Genomic DNA, 19,852 nt, shown 5'->3' with positions numbered 1-19,852 from the left:
GAGGATTCAAATACACACAGTCACAGAACATTGCAGCTCTTCCACCCAACCTGTCCATGCCCACCCAGCTGGTCAGTTTCCTGCACTCGGTCCATATACAGGACTGGAGAGGAAGGGGAAATGAATGTGATACACTACCCCTTACACCCTGTCATATACAGTACATTCTTCCAAGCACCTTAAAAGTATGCCCCCTTGTATTAGCGATTTTACACCCTGGGAATAAGACTCTGGCTGGTGGTGGTAGATGCAGATCCATTTTAAAAAACTCTTAGGCAGGCACATGGATGAAAGAAAAATGGACGACTATTTGGGAGGGAAGGGAAGGGTGAGGTTAAAAAGGTCAACAGAACATTTTGGGCCTAAGCGGCTGTACTATTCTATGTTCCATGTTCCTTGCTCTGCTTGCATTTACCCTATCTACACCCCTCATAATCTTGTATACCTCTATCAAATCTCCTACACACCAGGGAATAAAGTCCTAACCTGTTCAAGCATTCCCCATAACTCAGATCCTCTAGTCCCGGCAATTTTCCCTGTCGAACCTGAGGTCGCAAGTCTCAGAATAAAGGGTTGACGGAGATGAGGAGAAATGTCTTTACTCTGAGGGAGATGAATCTGTGTATCTGGTAGATTTCTAGACAGTAACAAAATCAAGAAATAGATGATAAGGCAGAAAAATATTGCCAAGGTAAACATCACTGCTTAATAGCAGACCAGGCTTAATGGGCCACATGGCCTACCTGCTTCTGGTCTCATGATAAAATGCCTTTCTCTTGCCTGGATGAGTGTAATATCAGCAACTCTCAAGAAGCTTGATAGCATCTAGGATAGAGCAGCTACCTTGACCTTATTCACCAGCCTAAACATTCATTTCATCGCCACTGGCTGCAGTGTGTACCATCTATAAAATTCACTTGCAGTTACTCACCCAGGCTACTTCAACAGCATCCTCCAATCATGTGACCTCTACTGTGTGGAAGGACAGGGGCAGCAGGCATATGGGAACACCATTACCTGCTAGTTCCTCCCCAGGTCACACCACAGCCATTTGGAAATAAATCACCTTTCCTTCAACATTACTGGGCCTCAATTCTATATTTCATTCTCCATCAGCAGTGTAAGAGCATATTCACCGTTAAGATTAAAATGGTTCACTACCACCTTCTCATGGGCAATAAATGGTGGCCTTGCCAACAACATCTACATACGAACTTTAAAACCCACCTTTCTTCAGTGATGGTGTTTGTGCAGGCATCAGAAGTGAGGCAGAGTTCTGTGTTTCATTGAGTGAAGTTTTGAACAGGTTCAGACTTTCAAAAGAAGGAGCAAGTGTTGAGTCGGTAAGGGAGAAGGCAGGGACATCCTGTTTCGGAGACGCCTTCACTTCTGAACTCTGGCAGTCATTCACTGTGTCATTAAGCTCACCTACAGAGTCAGTACAGACGGAAAGAAATTAGATTGTGCAAACTCTGGAAACAGACATCACTGAAATTTCTGAATATTTATTTTCTCTTCCTTGTCCTAGGGCACTGATTGTATCTGCTCCATTACGATTGTCTAAGTGAGAAAAACCAGGTAGATAAACTAGAAAGAAGTGGGCCGTACAGTGGCTTAACAGTTAGAACATAGAAATTTACAGCACGTTACAGGCCCTTCGGCCCACAATGTTGTACTGACCACATATCCCACTCTAGAAACTCCTAGAATTTCCCTACTGCATAGCCCTCTGTTTTACTAAGTTCCATGTACCTATCCATGAGTCCCTTAAAAGACCCTGTTGTATCAGCCTGCACCACCATCGCTGGCAGCCCATTCCAAGCACTCACCACTCTCTGCGTTAATTTAAAAAAAACTTACCCTTGACATCTCCTCTGTACCTACTTCCAAGCACCTTAAAACTGTGCCCTCTCGTGTTAGCCATTTCAGCCCTGGGGAAAAGCCTCTGACTATCCACACGATCAATCAGAGCTGTAAGGACTGGATTCAATTCTAACATTGGTTATTGTCTGTTTGCAGTTTTCGCATTCTCTCGGTAATGGCATGAGCTTGCGCCTATGTCCCAACGATGCATTGGTAGGTTAACTGTAAATTACAGTGCAAGTTAACTGACCACTGTAAGAGTTGATGGAATAGATAAGAGTTGATGTGAGAGAGAATAAATTGCAGACCCACAGGAAAAAAAGGAGAGATGGAATGGGACTGATGGAACAGGCCAAATGACCTCTTCTGCATTGAAAGAAATTACTCTTCACGACACGTACAGCTTAGAAACTGATTGGGCATGGCACCTATCAATACAACTACTTGCTCTGTGTAGCACAGTGTTAAGCAGTAGGGTAGGGTTTCACCATGACCATAACCAGGATTTCTGACGCATGTGCTTTCAGTTTGAACAGTTACAGGCTCTAACACAGGAGTTCCCAACCTTTTCTATGCCATGGATCCCCACCATTAACCAAAGGGTCTGTGGATCCCAGGTTGCGAACCCCTGCTGTAACATATTCTATAGTGCCTTTCACAACCCTGTCAGGATGTCCCAACTTTTAAAAATTTTTTTCTATTTCCTTACAGGAAATAACATCGGTTTGGCAAGGTCAAATGCATTCCACCTGACTGTGGGAAAGTGCTAAGGGGGAAACAGGATCAAGTAATTTGCTTTAATTTTGGAGATATAAAAGACAAGAATCTTTTTCAATCCCTCCTCTCTTTTGAAGCAGAGAGCTTATACAGCAACTCGAGAAGGCCTTGGGTTAAATCTTGCCCAAAGGCAGCACCCTTTGGCACTCCTTTAATACTCCTTCAACATTACTCAGGTATGCCAGCCTTGACTTGTGGTCCAGTGTCTCCAGAATGGGACTTGGATGCACAGCAATGTGCCTCAGAAACCAAACTGAGCCACAGTTGAAAGGGTGCTATATGAAGTGATATTACAACAAGGCACACTTTGCATAATATCCCAACATTGTATGGTGGAAATGCAGAGTCAATGAAACAGCCCCTTCGATTCACCAAGTCTGTGCCTACCTTCAACAGCCCATTTACACTAATCCTACATTAATCCCATTTTGTTCTTCCCACATTCTTAGCAACTCCTCCCAGATTCTACCAGTCACCAAAACAATAGAGGCAATTAACCCACACACCTTTGAGATGTGGGAGGAAGTAACCAACACAGTCACAGGGAGCATGTGCAAACTCCACACAGACAGCATCTGAAGTCTCTATGATTCTGTGAGGTAGTGCTGTTGCATGAAGGAATTGAGAATGCCAAAAAGCCAAACTTTCATAGAATGGGCAGCAAAGTGATCAGTGAGTGTTAAAAGAGGCAGCGTGCTCGCCATGAACTTCCCATTCATTCTCATCACTTTAGTTATTCGATCAACTCCCAAAGTATAGGGAAAATTTGATCTGATTGACTTCAGAACAGAAGTTACTGGAGATGGTGTCCTTATAACAATAAGGGAGTCAGGATAATTGCACTAAGAGGCTTAATAAACCTGAAAAGATTGATACACATGTTCACATTGAGCTGGTTAATTTCATACAACTTGTAGAAAAAATTGTGGAGGTTTTACCTTAGCAACAATGAACACTGTCACTTATTCTACAGACACAGGGCCAGGGCACAAGCCTATTTATAATGAACCACATTAGGAGGGTTGGGGACCTTAAAGCCCTCAATCCTAATTGCCATCCATTGGGAATGCGTGCTCTCTCTCCAAGTTCCCTGCTTCCGATTGCACATCCTTCACCCCCAACACCAAAGAGCTGCCATCACTCGATCCATCATGGGACAAAGAAATAATATCCCTTTGATCATTGCTTTTCTGATCAATCCATAGATAGTCTATTCCAAGTCTGTTCCAATAAGGATCAATAGTGAATAAGTACATGTGGAAAAAAAGCAGTACAGGAGGAAAGGTATTCAGTCAAAGGTGAGTGCATCACCAAATAAACAACTGTTTGAATTAAAGCAACGCTACATCCCATTTAGAATTAAGCTCAAAACCATCCACAAACCAGAAAGGTAGCCTTGAATTAAAGTGACGCTTTGTGTTGCAGGGATGAATTACCTGTGTGTGGTGACAAGGCAGACGGCACCACCAAGGCTGGATCGTGAGGAATTTCCTTCAGCAGAATATTGAAGTTTAGAGAGTTTTCAAGAGTCTGGTTGCCATCGTAGCTGAAGAATATATGGGTGGGGAGGTCCTGCGCTGTGCCCACTTTCAGTTCGTCTGTCTTTGGCTCGATGCAGTCGCTAACGTCATTGTCACAACTCTCTCGGTTCTCTGCAAAATAAACAAAGCTTCTCTAATGCTTCTAAATTCCTATCCATGCATGAGTTTAGTGGAGATCAAAACCGTTAAGCTCTGGTGTGGTGTAGGGTGCAGTGGAAAGGGAAATGTAGAATGCAAATGGTACCTGTCAAATATTTGTTTCAACTATGTAAGTATAAAAGGGTTAGGAGGTGATTTATACCATCCAAAAAAATTGACCTAACAGCAATTAACCCTGGCATCATTCTCTATAGATGTTAACCTTTCTATAGTAAATTTATTGAAAAACTAAGTTCAGTGCAGCCGGCTCACTCCTAAGAGGCAGCACGTGTTAAATGCTGGAGGAACTCAGCAGGTCAGGCAACATCTATGGAAATACATAAACAGTCGACGTTTCAGGCTGAGACCCTTCTTCAGGACTGGAGAGGAAGGGGAAAATGCCAGAATAAAAAGGTGGTGGGGGGGGGGGGGGAGAGGAGAAGGAGGATAGCTAGAAGTGATGGGTGAAGCCAGGTGGGTGGGAAAGGCAGAGGGCTGGAGAGGAAGGAATCTGATAGGAGAGGAGAGTGGACCATGGGAGAAAGGGAAGGAGGAAGGGGCCCAGGTGGAGGTGATAGGTGAGTAAAGAGGTAAGAGGACAGAGTGTGGAATAGAAGAAGAGACATGGTGGAGGGAAAAAAATTACCAAAAGGAGAAATCAATGTTCATGGTATCAAGTTGGAGGCTACCTAGAAGGATTATGGTGTTGCTCCTCCACCCTGAGAGTGGCCTCATTGTGGCAAAAGAGGAGGCCATAGATTGACATGTTGGAACCAGAATGGGAATAGGAATAGGAATCTCACTTTTGCTGGGTGGAGCAGAGGTGCTCGACAAAGCAGTCCCTTAATTTCTGACAGGTCTCACCAATGTAGAGGAGGTCACATCGGGAGCACCGGATACATTGGGCCCTGAATGGGGGCAAAGGAGGATGCGAATGGGCAGGCACAGAATTTCTGTCGCATGCAGGGATATATGTCAGGAGGGAGATTAGTGTGGAGGGACAAATGGACAAGGGAATCACAGAGGGAGCAATTCCTGTGGAAAGCAGAGTGTGGAGTGGGATAAAGAGGCATGCTTTTCACACAACCTGCAATGGCCTATCTGAATGTTTCTATAGCTTTCCCAATGCTCTCTTCATCCTGATGCTTCCCCCTTCACCCAACCCAGCTCATCAACTTGATGGATTTCTGTTTCTTATGTAATTGTTATAATTTTGATCTGTGTAACAAAAATAAGCAGCCATTCAGCCAATCATGCTAGTGCTGGCCCTTTACCACAACAGTTTAGTCTAAATTCAAATCCCTTGTCTTTTGCCCACATCCATTTTTGGCTAATGATCTAACTACTTTTGAAACAATATATGTCTCTAATATTCCCAAGGACCACCAACTAAGGGCGACCATTAGAAAGAGTTAGAAGAACCTGGGACACCTTGCTCGTCATGACTCAACTTCATCACGGCATCTACCAGTCCCTTGGAGCAACCCAAGTATCTAAGCAGCTTTGGACAGTTTGGTGTTGAGCCTCTGATACCTTGATGATATTGCTGTTTCTTTTGTCCTTACTTTAATCCAGTCTGCTTTTGATAAGGAGGCAGATCCTGAAATGTTAGCACATACTCTTTCTTCTACAGATTTCAGTAAAGCTGCAGCCCCTTTCTGAGATTTTCTGATTTTATTGGCATGGAGTAATGCAGTGTCCTTAACTTCAGGTCTGTACTGTGTGTCTTCATCATCCATCCAGCCCCTCCCCTCCTGTCCTCACCACGGCACATTCTGCAACACTTCAAATGAAAATCAAGTCTCTGGTGAGAAGTTTCACGACAGTTTGGTGATCGCAATGGGTACCATTTCCTTCCTGTGGTATACCGCATTATAGTTCGGTTTCTCTTGAACTGATAAAAGTCATTTTGATAATTCATAGGGTATCTGGTAGATTTTCTCAATTCCAAAAAAAAAACCTTCCCTGTAATGTAGGCCTGTCTTCCATTAAAATCAATTAATAACATTAATATTGATTATTTTTGGGGACAACACTTTTGCTTATTGTGTGACATTTTATTAATGGATATAGTGCTCTTTAATTCCTTACATATCTTTTTCCATTGTCCTGGACTCAGAGGCAGTCATTGTGTTTGATGACCATCCCATCCCTGCATTTTATAAGAAATTTTACTTGAATGTAGCTACTCACAGAATGCTGCAGTCAAGCAGCTGGACCTTCTCCTAAATTTCAGGCTCAGAGTCAATGTCTACATTACCTGCTTAACTCCCCATTATTTTCTGAAAGGGGAGTTGTCTCCCATTAATGTCACTCAGTGCCACTGCTTTTAAGCAAGCTCCCTATGAGGCACGTGGTGAAGGAACCCTGATAACTAAGCTAAACTTGTCAGTTTCAGAAGCACCAACACTGTTAGACTATGTGAGATCTGTACTGGGACTGCATGTGCATACGTTACTAATAAGTGCAAATTGCAAGCAAGCTTTTTCCACTGATGTTGGGTGGAACTATAACTAGAGGTCATGGGTTAAGGAGGACAGGAGTGGAAATATCTTCACTCACAGGGTCATGAGCACGTAGAACCAGCTGCCAGTGCAAGTGATGCGTGTAAACTCAATTTCATCATTTAAGAGAAGTTTGTGTAGGTACAGTGCCTATAAAAGAATTCGACCCCACCCACCCCCGGGAAGTTTTCATGTTTTAATGTTTTACAACATTGAATCACAGCGGATTTAATTTGTTTTTTCACACTAATCAACAGAAAAAAACATTTGTATCAAAGTGAAAACGGATCTCTACAAAGTGGAGATTAATTAGTTACAAATATAAAACACAAAATAATTGATTGCATAAGTATTCACCCATTTTGATATGACACACCAAATCATCAGCCAATTGGTTTCAGAAGTCACATAATTAGTTAAACAGAGATCTGTTTTTGGAGATCTATGTGAAGTCACGGTGTTTCAATTGACTGTAGTGAAAATACACCTGTATCTGGAAGGTCCAACTGTTGATGAGTCAGTACCCTGGAAAAAAACTACACCATGAAGACAAAAAGAACCCTCCAAACAACTCTTCAAAAAGGTTATTGAAAAGCACAAGTCAGGAGATGGATACAAGAAATTTTCCAAGTCAATGAATGTCTTTGGAGTACAGTTAAATCAATCATCAAGAAATGGAAAAAATATGGTACATCTGTACATCTGCCCAGAGCAGTCTGTCCTCAAAAACTGAGTGACTGGGACTAGTGAGGGAGGCCACCAAGAGACCTGTGACAACTCTGGAGGAGTTACAAGCTTCAGTGGCTGAGATGGGAGAGACTGCACATACAACAACTGTTGCCCGGGTGCTTCTCCCGTCGCAGCTTTATGGGAGAGTGACAAAGAGAAAGCCACTGTTGGGGAAAAAAAACTCACTTTAAATCTCAGCTAGAATATGCCAGAAGGCTTGTGGGAGATTCTGAAGTCAGCTAAAATCAAAATTGAGCTTTTTGGCCATCAGACTTTACGCTTTGTTTGGTGTAAGGCAAACACTGCACAGCATCAAAAGTACACCATCCCTACCGTGAAGCACAGTGGTGGCTGCATCATGCTGTGGGGATGCTTCACTGCAGCAGGCCCTGGAAGGCTTGTGAAGGTAGAGGGTAAAATGAATGCAGCAAAATACAGGGAAGTCCTGGAGGAAAACCTGATGCAGTCTGCAAGAGAACTGCGACATGGGAGAAGATTTGTTTTCCAGTGAGACAATGACCCCAAGCATAAAGCCAAAGCTACACAGGAATGGTTTAAAAACAACAAAGTTAATGTCCTGGAGTGGCCATGTCAGAGTCCAGACCTCAATCCAATTGAGAATTTGTGGCTGAACTTGAAAAGGGCTGCTCACTCACAATCCCCATGCAATTTGACAGAGCTTGAGCAGTTTTATAAAGAAGAATGGGGATAAATTGCAGTGTGCAGATGTGGAAAGCTGATAGAGACCTACCCACACAGACTCAAAGCTGTAATTGCTGCCAAAGGTGCATCTACTAAAGACTGACTAGAAGAGAGTGAACACTTATGCAATCAATTATTTTATGTTTTATAGATGTAATTAATTAATATGTTTTATAGCCACTGGAGGGGTATGGAGGCCGATGCTCCAGGTGCTTAAATGGCTTAGCACGGACAAGATGTTTCTGTGCTGTGGTTTTTACTCAGATTAACTGCATTCTCTGCTGCTTGCTTCTTTTATCACTCATTCCTTCTGCCTCTGATATCTATCACTTGGAACTCATTGGTACCTTGTCAGTATGGGAAATTAATGCATGTTCTGGAGTGCACTGTAAATGGTCAGTGTCAATGTCAGTGATAGCAATTCACTTCTGGAGTGTGTTCTATTTCTCAAAAGATCCAACCAGAGCGGATTATCACAATCTATCATGCAACTTTCCACTGGTAAATTTTGCCTGGTTCAACTCTTAAGTGCAAGTTGAAATGCAATGTACAGTGGGTTATTCCGCTGATAAACTGGAGCTCACTACTCCTTTGCAAGTGATAAAAGGACATTTTCTGTTCCACTCTCAGCACTCTTGCAAGATAAATGAGCAGCACTGCTGTCCAAAACAAGCCCAAAAGTAGCCGCTCACCTTGAAAGTGCCTTCTGGGCTACAAATAACATAAACTCCATGCTTTACGATTGAAAATGCTTGATTGACAGCAGAACAGCTGAGTGATTGGAGGTGTGCTGTCCTAACCCCCCCACCCTTTATGACCTCTAAATTAAAACAGGTAAAAATCAAAAGCCAAAGGACAACTCAAAAACTTTTAAACAAAAAACAAGTCCAATTCTGCTTATTGTTGATAGACTGGCAACATGATCACTGGGACAACTAAGGACTAACTGGTCTTTGGAAGTCAGGTCACCTTAATGTCTAACTAGCATTAGTATGCAGTTTTAATTTTAAAATGTTTAACAGAGAAATTTGTCCTTTGGCATGGCATCTCAACTGTTAGGCTAATCTTTAATTTTGAACACTTAAAATCACTTGTGGGAAATTAAAGGATATTCCATTTTAAATCCATAGGTTAATTATACCATGTAAAGTTATTGCTTTGTTCAGACTAGGTGTGCTTTCATGATTATAAAGTTTAATTGCTTTCAATCTTCTAAAACCTGGTAAGGTTAGACAAGAAACTAGCCTTATTATGATCTTACACTTTTATCATTTACCTTACACTGCATTTTTATGACAGCTTTTACACCTTATTCTACATTGTTAAACTTTTACCTTATTCTACCTCAGTGCACAGTGTAATGAGTTGATCTGTACAAACAGCATGCAAGGCTGCATCTTGGTACATGTGACAATAATAACCCAATATAAATACTTAAACGGCTATATCTGATTTTAGCTGCCATGGTGAGATTTAAACTCGTGCCTCAAATTATGAGGTTACTACGCAACTGCTACCATTTAGCTGCTAGCTGCCTTTCCCTCCATATAAACCATACCTGACTCTTTATTCAGCATCCCCACGACATCTTCGTACTCCTTGCTGCAGAAGAGATCCAGATCAGCTTCCTCAAGATCCACCAGGTGTGGCTGTGAGTTGCATTGCCCGTACTGATGATCAAAGGGATAGGGGAAGGAGTGAACCTCTTCAAACATAATCCTCGTCAGCTCGGGGTTTGGGGAGAAAGACGGTGTTCCATGGACCATGTCAAAATGAATTTTTTGAGGAGAACACAAGTTGTAAGGATCAAAATCCAAACTGCCAGAACTGCTAGTCCTGTCATCGTACAGCTTCAATGCTTTGGGTACAGAAGGCGGCTCAAATGGCAGATCTTTGATAGCAGCTTCAAAAGGACCAGTCGGCTGGTGCTGTCCTTGAGACAGCAGCACCTTCTCTTTGAGGATGTCTGCGTTTGTGGCTTGGTACTGTCCGCAGTCCCAGTAAAAGTCATATCCACTCATTGAGTTGGGGTGGGAGCTCGGCACCTCAACATTCGTTGCTGATGTTGGAGAAAAGGCCTCAGATGTAGTGGCTCCCGAGTCAAGTGTCACCCCCTTAACATCAATCTCGCCGTTCATAGCTGAGTACACAGAGAGAAGAGAGTGTTGAAAACACTTGTACTTTAAAGCAAGCTCACGTATTCTCCCACAGTATGTAGTGGTTCGTTCCCACTGACTAGCAGAAAGTTATATAGCAACTAGTTAACAGTTTATTACCTTTCTCATTTTTCATTGGCTAAGAGTTAACATATTACCCACGTCATACAATTCTGCAACCAGTGATTGGTTTATTCTTATCTGAAGAATTCTCTGTTAAATCAACTAAAAAGGTAATATATTTTTCAAGGTGCCATCTTCTTTCTATTGGTTGCTTTTCTCTCCGCGCTTCACTTAGTTTGCTTAGTATCTGTATGTTTGTTTAAACTTTAAAATAAATGCTCACTAAGAATTAATACTCACCATTCTTGACCCCCGGAAGAACCTCAAAGATCAGAAAAATAACAGAGATCCAACAAAAGGCTTCAATGTAAATTCACTGATAAAGGTCATTCAGCCTTCTGAGTCTCTGCTAGCCCAGACAGAAAACCCATTCTCCCACCAATTTTCCCCGCAATCAACTCTCCCCACTCCTCAGATGCAACACACACACACAATTTACAGAGGCCAATTAACCTACCTGTACATCTATGGGACATAGGAAGAAACCAGAGCACTCAGGAAAATGTGGAGTTTTGAACGGAGAATGTGCAAGCTCTACACAGATAGGATCAAAAGCCAGCCTGACTGGCTCCGTGGAACAGTATCAGATATGCTACCGTGCTATCCTATAAAGTATTTCCTTGAGTGATCTCTGGGTTCCAATATACCCTGCCCATAACCTATTCAAACATGCCGCTGATTTACGTTTTAAAAAGACTGGTTCATCTTTGCTTAAGAGTTTCCAGGCAGAGAGCGTAAAGCAAACGTGGAGCCCTACCTGTTAAAAATGTTGTGGATTTGTTTCTTCGTATGAACCCACTGGGCAAAGGTTTAATTTCTACTATTCGAGATATGTTAGCGAAATTGAGGCGAGCCCCCTTTGACAAAATTAAAACTGGCTGGGAGCATGATTTAAATTTTCCTTTGTCCGACGAGGTTTGGGATTCAATTCTCAAGTCAGTTAATTAGATTGTTAGATTGTGAGGATACTCAGTCCTTGTTTATTGTCATTTAGTAGTGCATGCATTAAGAAATGATACAATGTTCCTCCAGTATGATATCACAGAAACACAAGACAGACCAAGACTAACTTACAAAAACCACATAATTATAACATATAGTTACAACAGTGCAAAGCAATGCTGTAATTTGATAAGGGCAGACCATGGACACGGTAGTAAAAAGTCTCAAAGTCCCCGATAGCCCATCATCTCACGTAGACGGTAGAAGGAAGAAAAACTCTTCCTGCCATGAACCTCCAGCGCCACAAAGCTTCCCGATGCAGCCTCTGGAAGCATCCAACCACAGCCAACTCTGAGTCCGTCTGAGAAACTTCGAGCCTCCGACCAGCCCTCCAACACTGAGCGCCGAGCACCATCTCTGCTGAGTGCTTCGACCTCAGCCCCGGCCGCCAAGCAACAGGCAAAGTCAAGGATTCGGGGCCTTCCTCTCCGGAGATTTCTCCATCGCACAGTAGCAGTGGCAGGGAAACAGGCACGTCAGAAGTTTCACCAGATATTCCTCCGTGCTTCTCACGTCCGTCCCCATCAAAGTCAGGACTGTGCACGGCCCCTACTTACAGATAACAGATATTCATTCCTGGAGCGGCCGCGCGCACTGCCGTCACGCCGCCATTTTCTCATCATCAACTTCTCTCTGTGCTTGCCACTGCCTTTTACAGTTCAAGGTGGCACACAGGGCTCATCTGTCTAAAACTAAATTGTCACGGTTCTAACCTGATATTAGTCCCTGTTGCGATAAGTGTAAAGGGGGCAAGGCTTCTCTTATTCATACGTATTGGGCTTGTCCTAGCTTGGAGAAATTCTGGAGAGATATTTTTTAAACTTTATCTCACATACTTAAGTGCTATTTGGAACCTAACCTAACTGCTCTTTTCGGTTCTTCAGGAGAAGCTGACACACATTTAACTCCGACTAAGCGTCGTACATTGTCTTTCGCCTGTCCTTTGGCCAGACGTGTAGTCCTTCTTAGGTGGAGAGAAGCTGTCCCACCCACCCATGCTCAATGGCTCAGAGACATTATGTCCTGCTCAGACCTTTATTCACTCAGATTCATTATTCACTTCTTAATTCAGATATAAAGTTCCAAAAGGTGTGGGGACCTTTTCTTGAACATTTTCATAATTCCCATTTAGATTCAGGGTGCATCCCTCCCTTTTTTTCTTTTGCATTTAAATCCCTTACTTCCAGCTTCTTACAGGTAAGATTTATGGGCTTTTTTGATGTGTAAACATATTATGGATTAGGTAGTAGGCAATATACCTTTTTATAAATACAGCTCTGTGGTGATAAAAGTTCTGATTAACTTTATACATCGTAAGGTTGGCTTGGAGTTGGGTAGTGGGAAGATGGGGTGGTAACTAACTTTATACAATTCTACTATGGGTGCTTTTTCTTAATTGTTACGAACTGTACATTTGATATGTTTGTTTTGCCTCTGTTTGTAAACCTCTTTACTGTTCTTTTTTGTTTTGTTGCATTGTAGAAACTCATAAAAAAATTAATTTAAAAAAAGCAAACGTGGACCCCAAGAGTTGATTGCTGTCCCTTTCTGCATCTCTGTGATTTGCTAAAATAGGCAGCTGCTGTCAGTAGAGTTCTAGGAAATGACAACAATTTGCAACTGCCTAGCAGTGCTAACATTGAAAATTACCCCAAGATGTCTTACACAAGGATAATCAGAGAAAACTGCACACTGAGAAAGACCTGGAGATTGGTCGAAATCTTGGACAAAGGAGAGCAAGAAAGAAGGATAAAAGATGAGCTATATTTGTCACATGTACATTGGAGCATCCAGTGAAATCCTTGCACCAAGGATCACAGTTTGAAGATGTAACGAGGGCAGTCCATAAGTGTGTCGCCATAGCATGCCCACAACTTACAAAGCCTAACCTGTCTGTCTTGCAACGTGGAAAGAAACTGGAAAACTCGGAGGAAGCTGGAAATGAATCCCAGTCTGTGATCAAAAGTGCTGTAAAGCAAATCACTACGCTATGCTATTGTGATGGCCTAGGAGATGCTTAAAGAGATAAGCTGCCTGTAGCCAATTCTCCAATGAAAATTCAAGGGCGTCCAAAGGCAAGACGAGGTGCACAAGCAGATGGAAGAACAGGTTTCCAGGGACTGGTTGTTGAACTGGAGGTCAAATTAAGTTGAGAACAACAGGCCATGGAGGTGTGAAGCCTGAAACCTGACACCCATAGATGATGTCACCAGGGTTAGAGGATTTAGGTGAACATGATTGACTGGAGGGTGAAGGCAGCCAAAGACAACAGCCTAGGGGAATTCTACAGATACCAATGCAGAGTCTCTGAGATGAGAGATTCTGCAGATGCTGGAAATCCAGAGTAACACACACTCAGCAAGTCTATGGAAAGCAATAACTGAATTGAATTGACTTTATTACTTACATCCTTCATATACATGAGGAGTAAAAATCTTTATGTTATATCTCTGTCTAAATGTGCAGTTTATAGTAATTTATAATAAATATTATGTACAACAGGACAGTCAATGTAACACAGAAATAGAGTTGCGTCAGCACGAATTAAGCAGTCTGGTGGAAGTTGTCCTGGAGCCTGTTGGTCCTGGCTTTTATGCTGTGCTACCATTTTCCGAATGGTAGCAGCTGGAATAGATTGTGTTTGGGGTGACTCAGGTCCCCAATGATCCTTCGGGCCCTTTTTACACACCCGTCTTTGTAAATATCCTGAATAGTGGGAAGTTCACATCTACAGATGCACTGGGTTGTCCGCACCACTCTCTGCAGAGTCCTGTGATTGAGGGAAGTACAGTTCCCACACCAGTCAGTGATGCAGCCAGTCAGGATGCTCTCAATTGTGCCCCTATAGAAAGTTCTTAGGATTTGGGGGCCCATACCAACCTTCCTCAATCGTCTGAGGTGAAAGAGGCGCTGTTGTGCCTTTTTCACCACACAGCTGATGTGTACAGACCACGCGAGGTCCTCGGTGATGTGGATGCAGAGGAACTTAAAGCTGTTCACCCTCTCAGCCCCAGATCCATTGATGTCAATAGGGGTTAGCCCGTCTCCATTCCTCCTGTAATCCACAACCAGCTCCTTTGTTTTTGCAACATTGAGGGAGAGGTTGTTTTCTTGTCACCACTGTGTCAGGGTAATGACTTCTTCCCTGTAGGCAACCTTGTTATTGTTTGAGATGAGGCCAATCAATGTAGTGTCCTCTGCAAATTTAATTAGCAGATTAGAGCTGTTGGTGGCGACATAGTCACGAGTATACACGGAGTAAAGGAGGGGAGTTAGTACACAGTCCTGAGGGGCTCCTGCATTGAGAGTCAGAGGGGCAGAGGTGAGGGAGCCCACTCTTACCACCTGCCGGCAATCTGACAGGAAGTCAGAGTTTTGGGCTGAGACCCAAGTTACAATTGGAGTCAAAATGAAGGGAAGTTTTTTTTTGCCCTGACTAGCGGAAGTAATCACATATGTTTCCCCACTATGTCTTGTTAAGAACCGTCGCCAGCAGCAGAAGATGATGGACTGAGCAACAGAGGAGAAACAAAGATTGGCATAACTTCTTGCTACTACCATCAGGCAGGAGGATACAGAAGCCACCAGGTTTAGGAGCAGTTATCACTACCTTACAAGCAGCAAGCTCCTGAACCAGCGTGGATAATTTCATTCACCACTAATCTGATTCTGTGGCCTACCAGCTCACTTTCAAGAACTCTTTACAACTCATGTTCTCAGTATTATTTTCCATTGCCATTGATGTTTCTCAGTTTTTGTCAATGTACAGTTTTTCCTAAATTCTATTGCATTTCTTTTTTCCTAGAAACGCCTGCAAGAAAATGAATGGTAACATGCTGTATATAATAAGTTTATAACATATAATTAAGTCAATATAGATAATAAATTGATAATGAATTTACTTTGAATGTTGATTACATCAAAGGCTGCAGAGAGGCCTAAAGTGGGGTAGTGGTGGTTACACGACTAAAAAGAGAACAAAAGGTGAATGACACACACAAAATGCTGGATGAACTCAGCAGGTCAGGCAGCATCAAAGATGGGAAATAAACAGTTGATGTTTTGGGCTGATTTCCCCAAGCGTTTTGTGTTTCTCAAGATTACCAACATTTGCAGATTCTCTTGTGCTTACGAAAAGGTAGGTGCGCATTTAAGGAGCCAATATATTCAAGAAATAGCACAGGCCTGAAGGCAGGCCAGTAATTTACAAGGATATTGACCGAGTGACCAGCAGCTTAGGGCTAATAAGGTCAAGAGTCAACAATGCAGTTGCAGCACTCTCTGAGCAGATAAGAATGATGATTAATAGCTTGCTCCGCAGACCTGAATAATAAAGAACTTCAGTCCTCAGATCACAGAGAGTCACTCTCCCAACCAAAACCACCACCGTCTATCAGCAGCTGGCAATGGTTCTTAAAGTGGCTCGGTGGAGTGAGCTGCCTGCAAACCGGCTTTGCCACACAGTTTACGTTGTCATGCAGTTCAGCAGATCACCTGCACAATCAGAAAAAAAAATAATCGCTCCATCTACTCAAGAGAAAAAAATGGCACTGACCAATTGTTCTGGATAGCTGCCTTTAAAGCTGCCCTGTGCTGTGCTCCCGTTGACAAGAACCACCAGGTGCCTGAGTACGTGCAGGAAAAATGAAAAAGCAATGGCAGAAACTTGCAGTAAACGTTGTCACTGCAAACATTTCCCTCCACAGCTTCTGCCGTGGGTGGCAAAACAGAGGATGACTCAGCTCTCTTTGTCAGTCTTTCTCGAGATTGGAGAAGCAGCCAGTGACGAGTGTTTTTATTCATTTTATTCTTTTATTGCCTTATTGCTCTTGAGAAGATGGTGGGGAGCTTGAACTGCAGCAGTCTTTGATGAAGGTGCTCCCACAGATCTGTTAGGGAGGGAATTCCCAAATTTAGACCCAGTGATGGTCTTTATCTCCAAGTCAGGGTGCTGTGGTAAAAAAAAACATAAAAGCTGCAGATGCTGGAAATGTGAAAAAAGAATTTTAAAAATGACAGAAACACTCAAAGAAAAACACTGTTAATGTTTCAGGTCAAAGACCCTTAACTCCATTTCCATAGACACCGAGTGTTTCCAACATTTTCTTTATTTCAGTATGGTGTGTGCCTGATTTGTTGCACCCTTGATTTTGTGTTTTGTAAGGGCATGATCATTACATTTATACAGTAAACTACAGATTATGTGCTAACTTATTTCCACAAGACTCACTCAACTCACTTCTGAGAACATGGAAGCAGCTTATAAACTGACCCAATTTGCACACAACAACCACTATGACAAAGGGTCTTCAATTTTTGCTCTTTTCTTTCCACAGATGCTGCCTGACCAATTTGAGAATTTTCAGCATTTTCTGCTCTTATTTCAGCTTCCCAGCATTTGTTTTTTTCTCTTCTACCACTGTGACAGGCCAACACTAAATAATAAAAAGGCACAAACTGGGGAAATTTTAACTTGGTCCATTTCTGACACCTCTCTCCCCTTTCTTGATCTCTGTCTCCATCTCCATATATTTTATAAACCTAGTGACTCGCCCAGCTACATTGACTGTACTTCTGCCCACCATCTCCTATAAAAATGCTGTTCCGCCTTCTCAGTTCCTTCAAATCCACTGCATCTGTGGCATAGCAGTTAATAACGCAACACTACCACAGCTCGGGGCATCAGAGTTCACAGTTAAATTCCGTGAGATATGTGAGTTTGCTTCGGTTTCCTCCCGTAGTCCAAAGACATACTGGTTAATAGGTTAACTGGTCATTGTAAATTGTCCCATAATTAGTTTAGGATTAAGTCGGGGGTTGCTGGGCAGTCCAGTTCAAAGGGCCTATTCCACCCTGTATTTCAATAAATGTATAAGTAAATTTAAAAAACTGTTCTCAGGATGAGGCTTTTCTTTTCAGAACATCAGAGACGTCCTGCTTCCTCAAAGAATGGGATTTCAATTCTTCAACCATTGCTGCTGCTCTGATTTGCAACTCTCCATCTCCTGGACATCCGCCCTCACCCCATCTTCCTGCCACCTTAACAGTAATAGTTTCTCTTGCCCTCACCTACCATCCCACGAGCCTCCACATCCAAACCAACATTCTCCACAACGTCCACCATCTTCAACGGGACCCTACTGCCAAACACATCTTTACATTCCCCCACCCGCCGCTTTCCACAGTGATCCCCTTATCCGTTTGTCCCTCCCCACTAATCTCCCTCCTGGCACCACTACATGCTACACCTGCCCATTCATTTCCTCCCTCACCTCCATTCAGGGCCCCAAAAAGTCCTTCCAGGTGAGGCAACACTTCCACCTACGAATCTGTTGGGGTTATTTTCTGTACCCGGTGCTTCTGATGGAGCCTCCTCTACATCGATGAGACCTGACGTAGATTGGGGGACCACTTTGTCAAAGACCCTCCTAGTGGCCAATCATTTTAATTCCAATCCTTATTCCCATTCCAACATGTCTGTCCATGCCCACCTCTATTGCCACGATGAGGCCACTCTCAAGTTGGAGAAGCAATACTTCATAATGGTAGCCTCCAACCTGATGGCATGAATATCAATTTGTCCAACTTCCAGTAACTTTACCACTCTCCCCCTCCACATTTCTTCAATTCCCCACTCTGGCTCTCCTCTTATCTCTTTCTGAAGTTCAAAGTCCAAAGCAAATTTATTATCAAAAACATACATGTCACCATAGATAACCCCTGAGAGTCACTTTCTTGCAGGCATTCATAGTAAATACAAGAAATGCAATAAAATCAATGAAAGGTTGCCCTCAACAAAAAGACAACAAACTTTGCAAATACAAAAGAAAAACAATTGTCACTTTGTACGTGAGATGGCTTTGCACATGCCCTGGGAAGTACCTGGACCTTTTATATTTCGCTTGGTCACCAGACCTGAATGCCACTGACCTGGCCCTCAGCTGAGCATGGTGCATCCAGGGCTTCTGGTTGGGGAAGACTCTAAATGATTCTGTGGGGACACACTCATCTACAACTGTTTTTATAAAGTCTGTGACAACCATGGCGTATTTGTTCAGATCCACAGATGAGTCCTTGAACACGGCCCAGTCCACTGACTCGAAGCAATCCCATAGCCGCTCCTCTGCCTCCTGTTGTCCTTGTCGCTGGAGCCTTGCTCTTTAGCCTCTGCCTGTATACAGGTAGGAGGAGGACAGCAGTCGTGCAGACAGATGTCCTGAAATGCAGTCTAGGTATGTAACAGTAGGTATTCCTAATCATAGTATAATGCATTGGGACCCCTGGTGCTGTAGGTGATATGCATATAGAACATAGAAAGCCACAGCACAGTACAGGCCCTTTGGCCCACAATGTTGTGCCAACCATGTAACCTACTCTAGAGACTGCCTAGGATTTCCCCACCACATAGGCCTCTATTTTTTGAAGCTCCATGTACCTACCTAAGAGTCTCCTAAAAGAGATTCCATTGTATCCGGCTGGCAGCCCATTCCACGCACCCACCACTCTCTGTGTGAAAAACGTACCCCCGACATCTCCTCTGTACCTACTCCCCAGCACCTTAAACCCGTGCCCTCTCATGTTAGCCATTTCAGCCCTGGGGAAAAGCCTCTGACTATCCACACAATCAATGCCTCTCATCATCTTATGCACCTCTATAAGGTCACCTCTCATCCTCTGTCACTGTCACTCCTCTGTCAGGAGAAAAGGCCAGGTTCACTCAACCTATTCTCATAAGGCATGCTCCCCAATCCAGGCAACATCCTTGTAATTCTCCTCTGCACCCTTTCTATGGTTTCCACATCCTTCCCGTAGTGAGGTGACCAGAACTGAGTACAGTACTCCAAGTGGGGCCTGACCAGGGTCCTATATAGCTACAACATTACCTCTCGACTCCTAGACTCAATCCCACGATTGATGAAGGCCAATGCACCATATGCCTTCTTAACCAGAGTCAACCTGTGCAGCAGCTTTGAGTGTCCTATGGACTCGGACCCAAGATCCCTCTGCGGTCAGGATCACGGAGGAGAACTCTGGTTGAGTGAACTCGACCTTTTCTCCTTGGAGGGGCAGAGGACGAGAGGTGCCCTGATAGAGGTGCATAAGATGATGAGAGGCATTGATTGTGTGGATAGTCAAAGGCTTTTTCCCAGGGCTGAAATGGCTATCTCAAGAGGGCACAGTTTTAACATGCTTGGAAGTAGGTACAGAGGAGATGTCAAGGTAAGCTTCTTTTTATGCAGAGACCAGTGAGTGTGTGGAATGGGCTGCCGGTGATGGTGGTGGAGGCAGCCACAATAGGGTCTTTTAAGAGACTCCT

General features: G+C 43.3%; 1 protein-coding gene across 1 annotated transcript in view; it reads right to left on the bottom strand.

The window, feature by feature from the left end:
• The window catches only part of LOC132384591 (bromodomain adjacent to zinc finger domain protein 2A-like), a 181,792-nt gene that overhangs the window by 124,579 nt on the left and 37,361 nt on the right, over positions 1-19,852 (bottom strand). The window contains exons 2-5 of the mRNA XM_059955810.1: positions 10,774-10,795; positions 9,813-10,394; positions 4,077-4,292; positions 1,228-1,428 (exon numbers count right to left, since the gene is read on the bottom strand). Coding sequence (XP_059811793.1) covers positions 1,228-1,428; positions 4,077-4,292; positions 9,813-10,392 — 997 coding nt within the window. The 5' untranslated portion in view covers positions 10,393-10,394; positions 10,774-10,795. The remainder of the gene's footprint in view (positions 1-1,227; positions 1,429-4,076; positions 4,293-9,812; positions 10,395-10,773; positions 10,796-19,852) is intronic.

The sequence above is a fragment of the Hypanus sabinus genome, chromosome X1, assembly GCF_030144855.1.
Source record: "Hypanus sabinus isolate sHypSab1 chromosome X1, sHypSab1.hap1, whole genome shotgun sequence".
Taxonomy (NCBI): Eukaryota; Metazoa; Chordata; class Chondrichthyes; order Myliobatiformes; family Dasyatidae; genus Hypanus; species Hypanus sabinus.
Note: the sequence above shows the minus strand (reverse complement) of the source record. Positions and strands in the feature narration are given on the sequence as shown.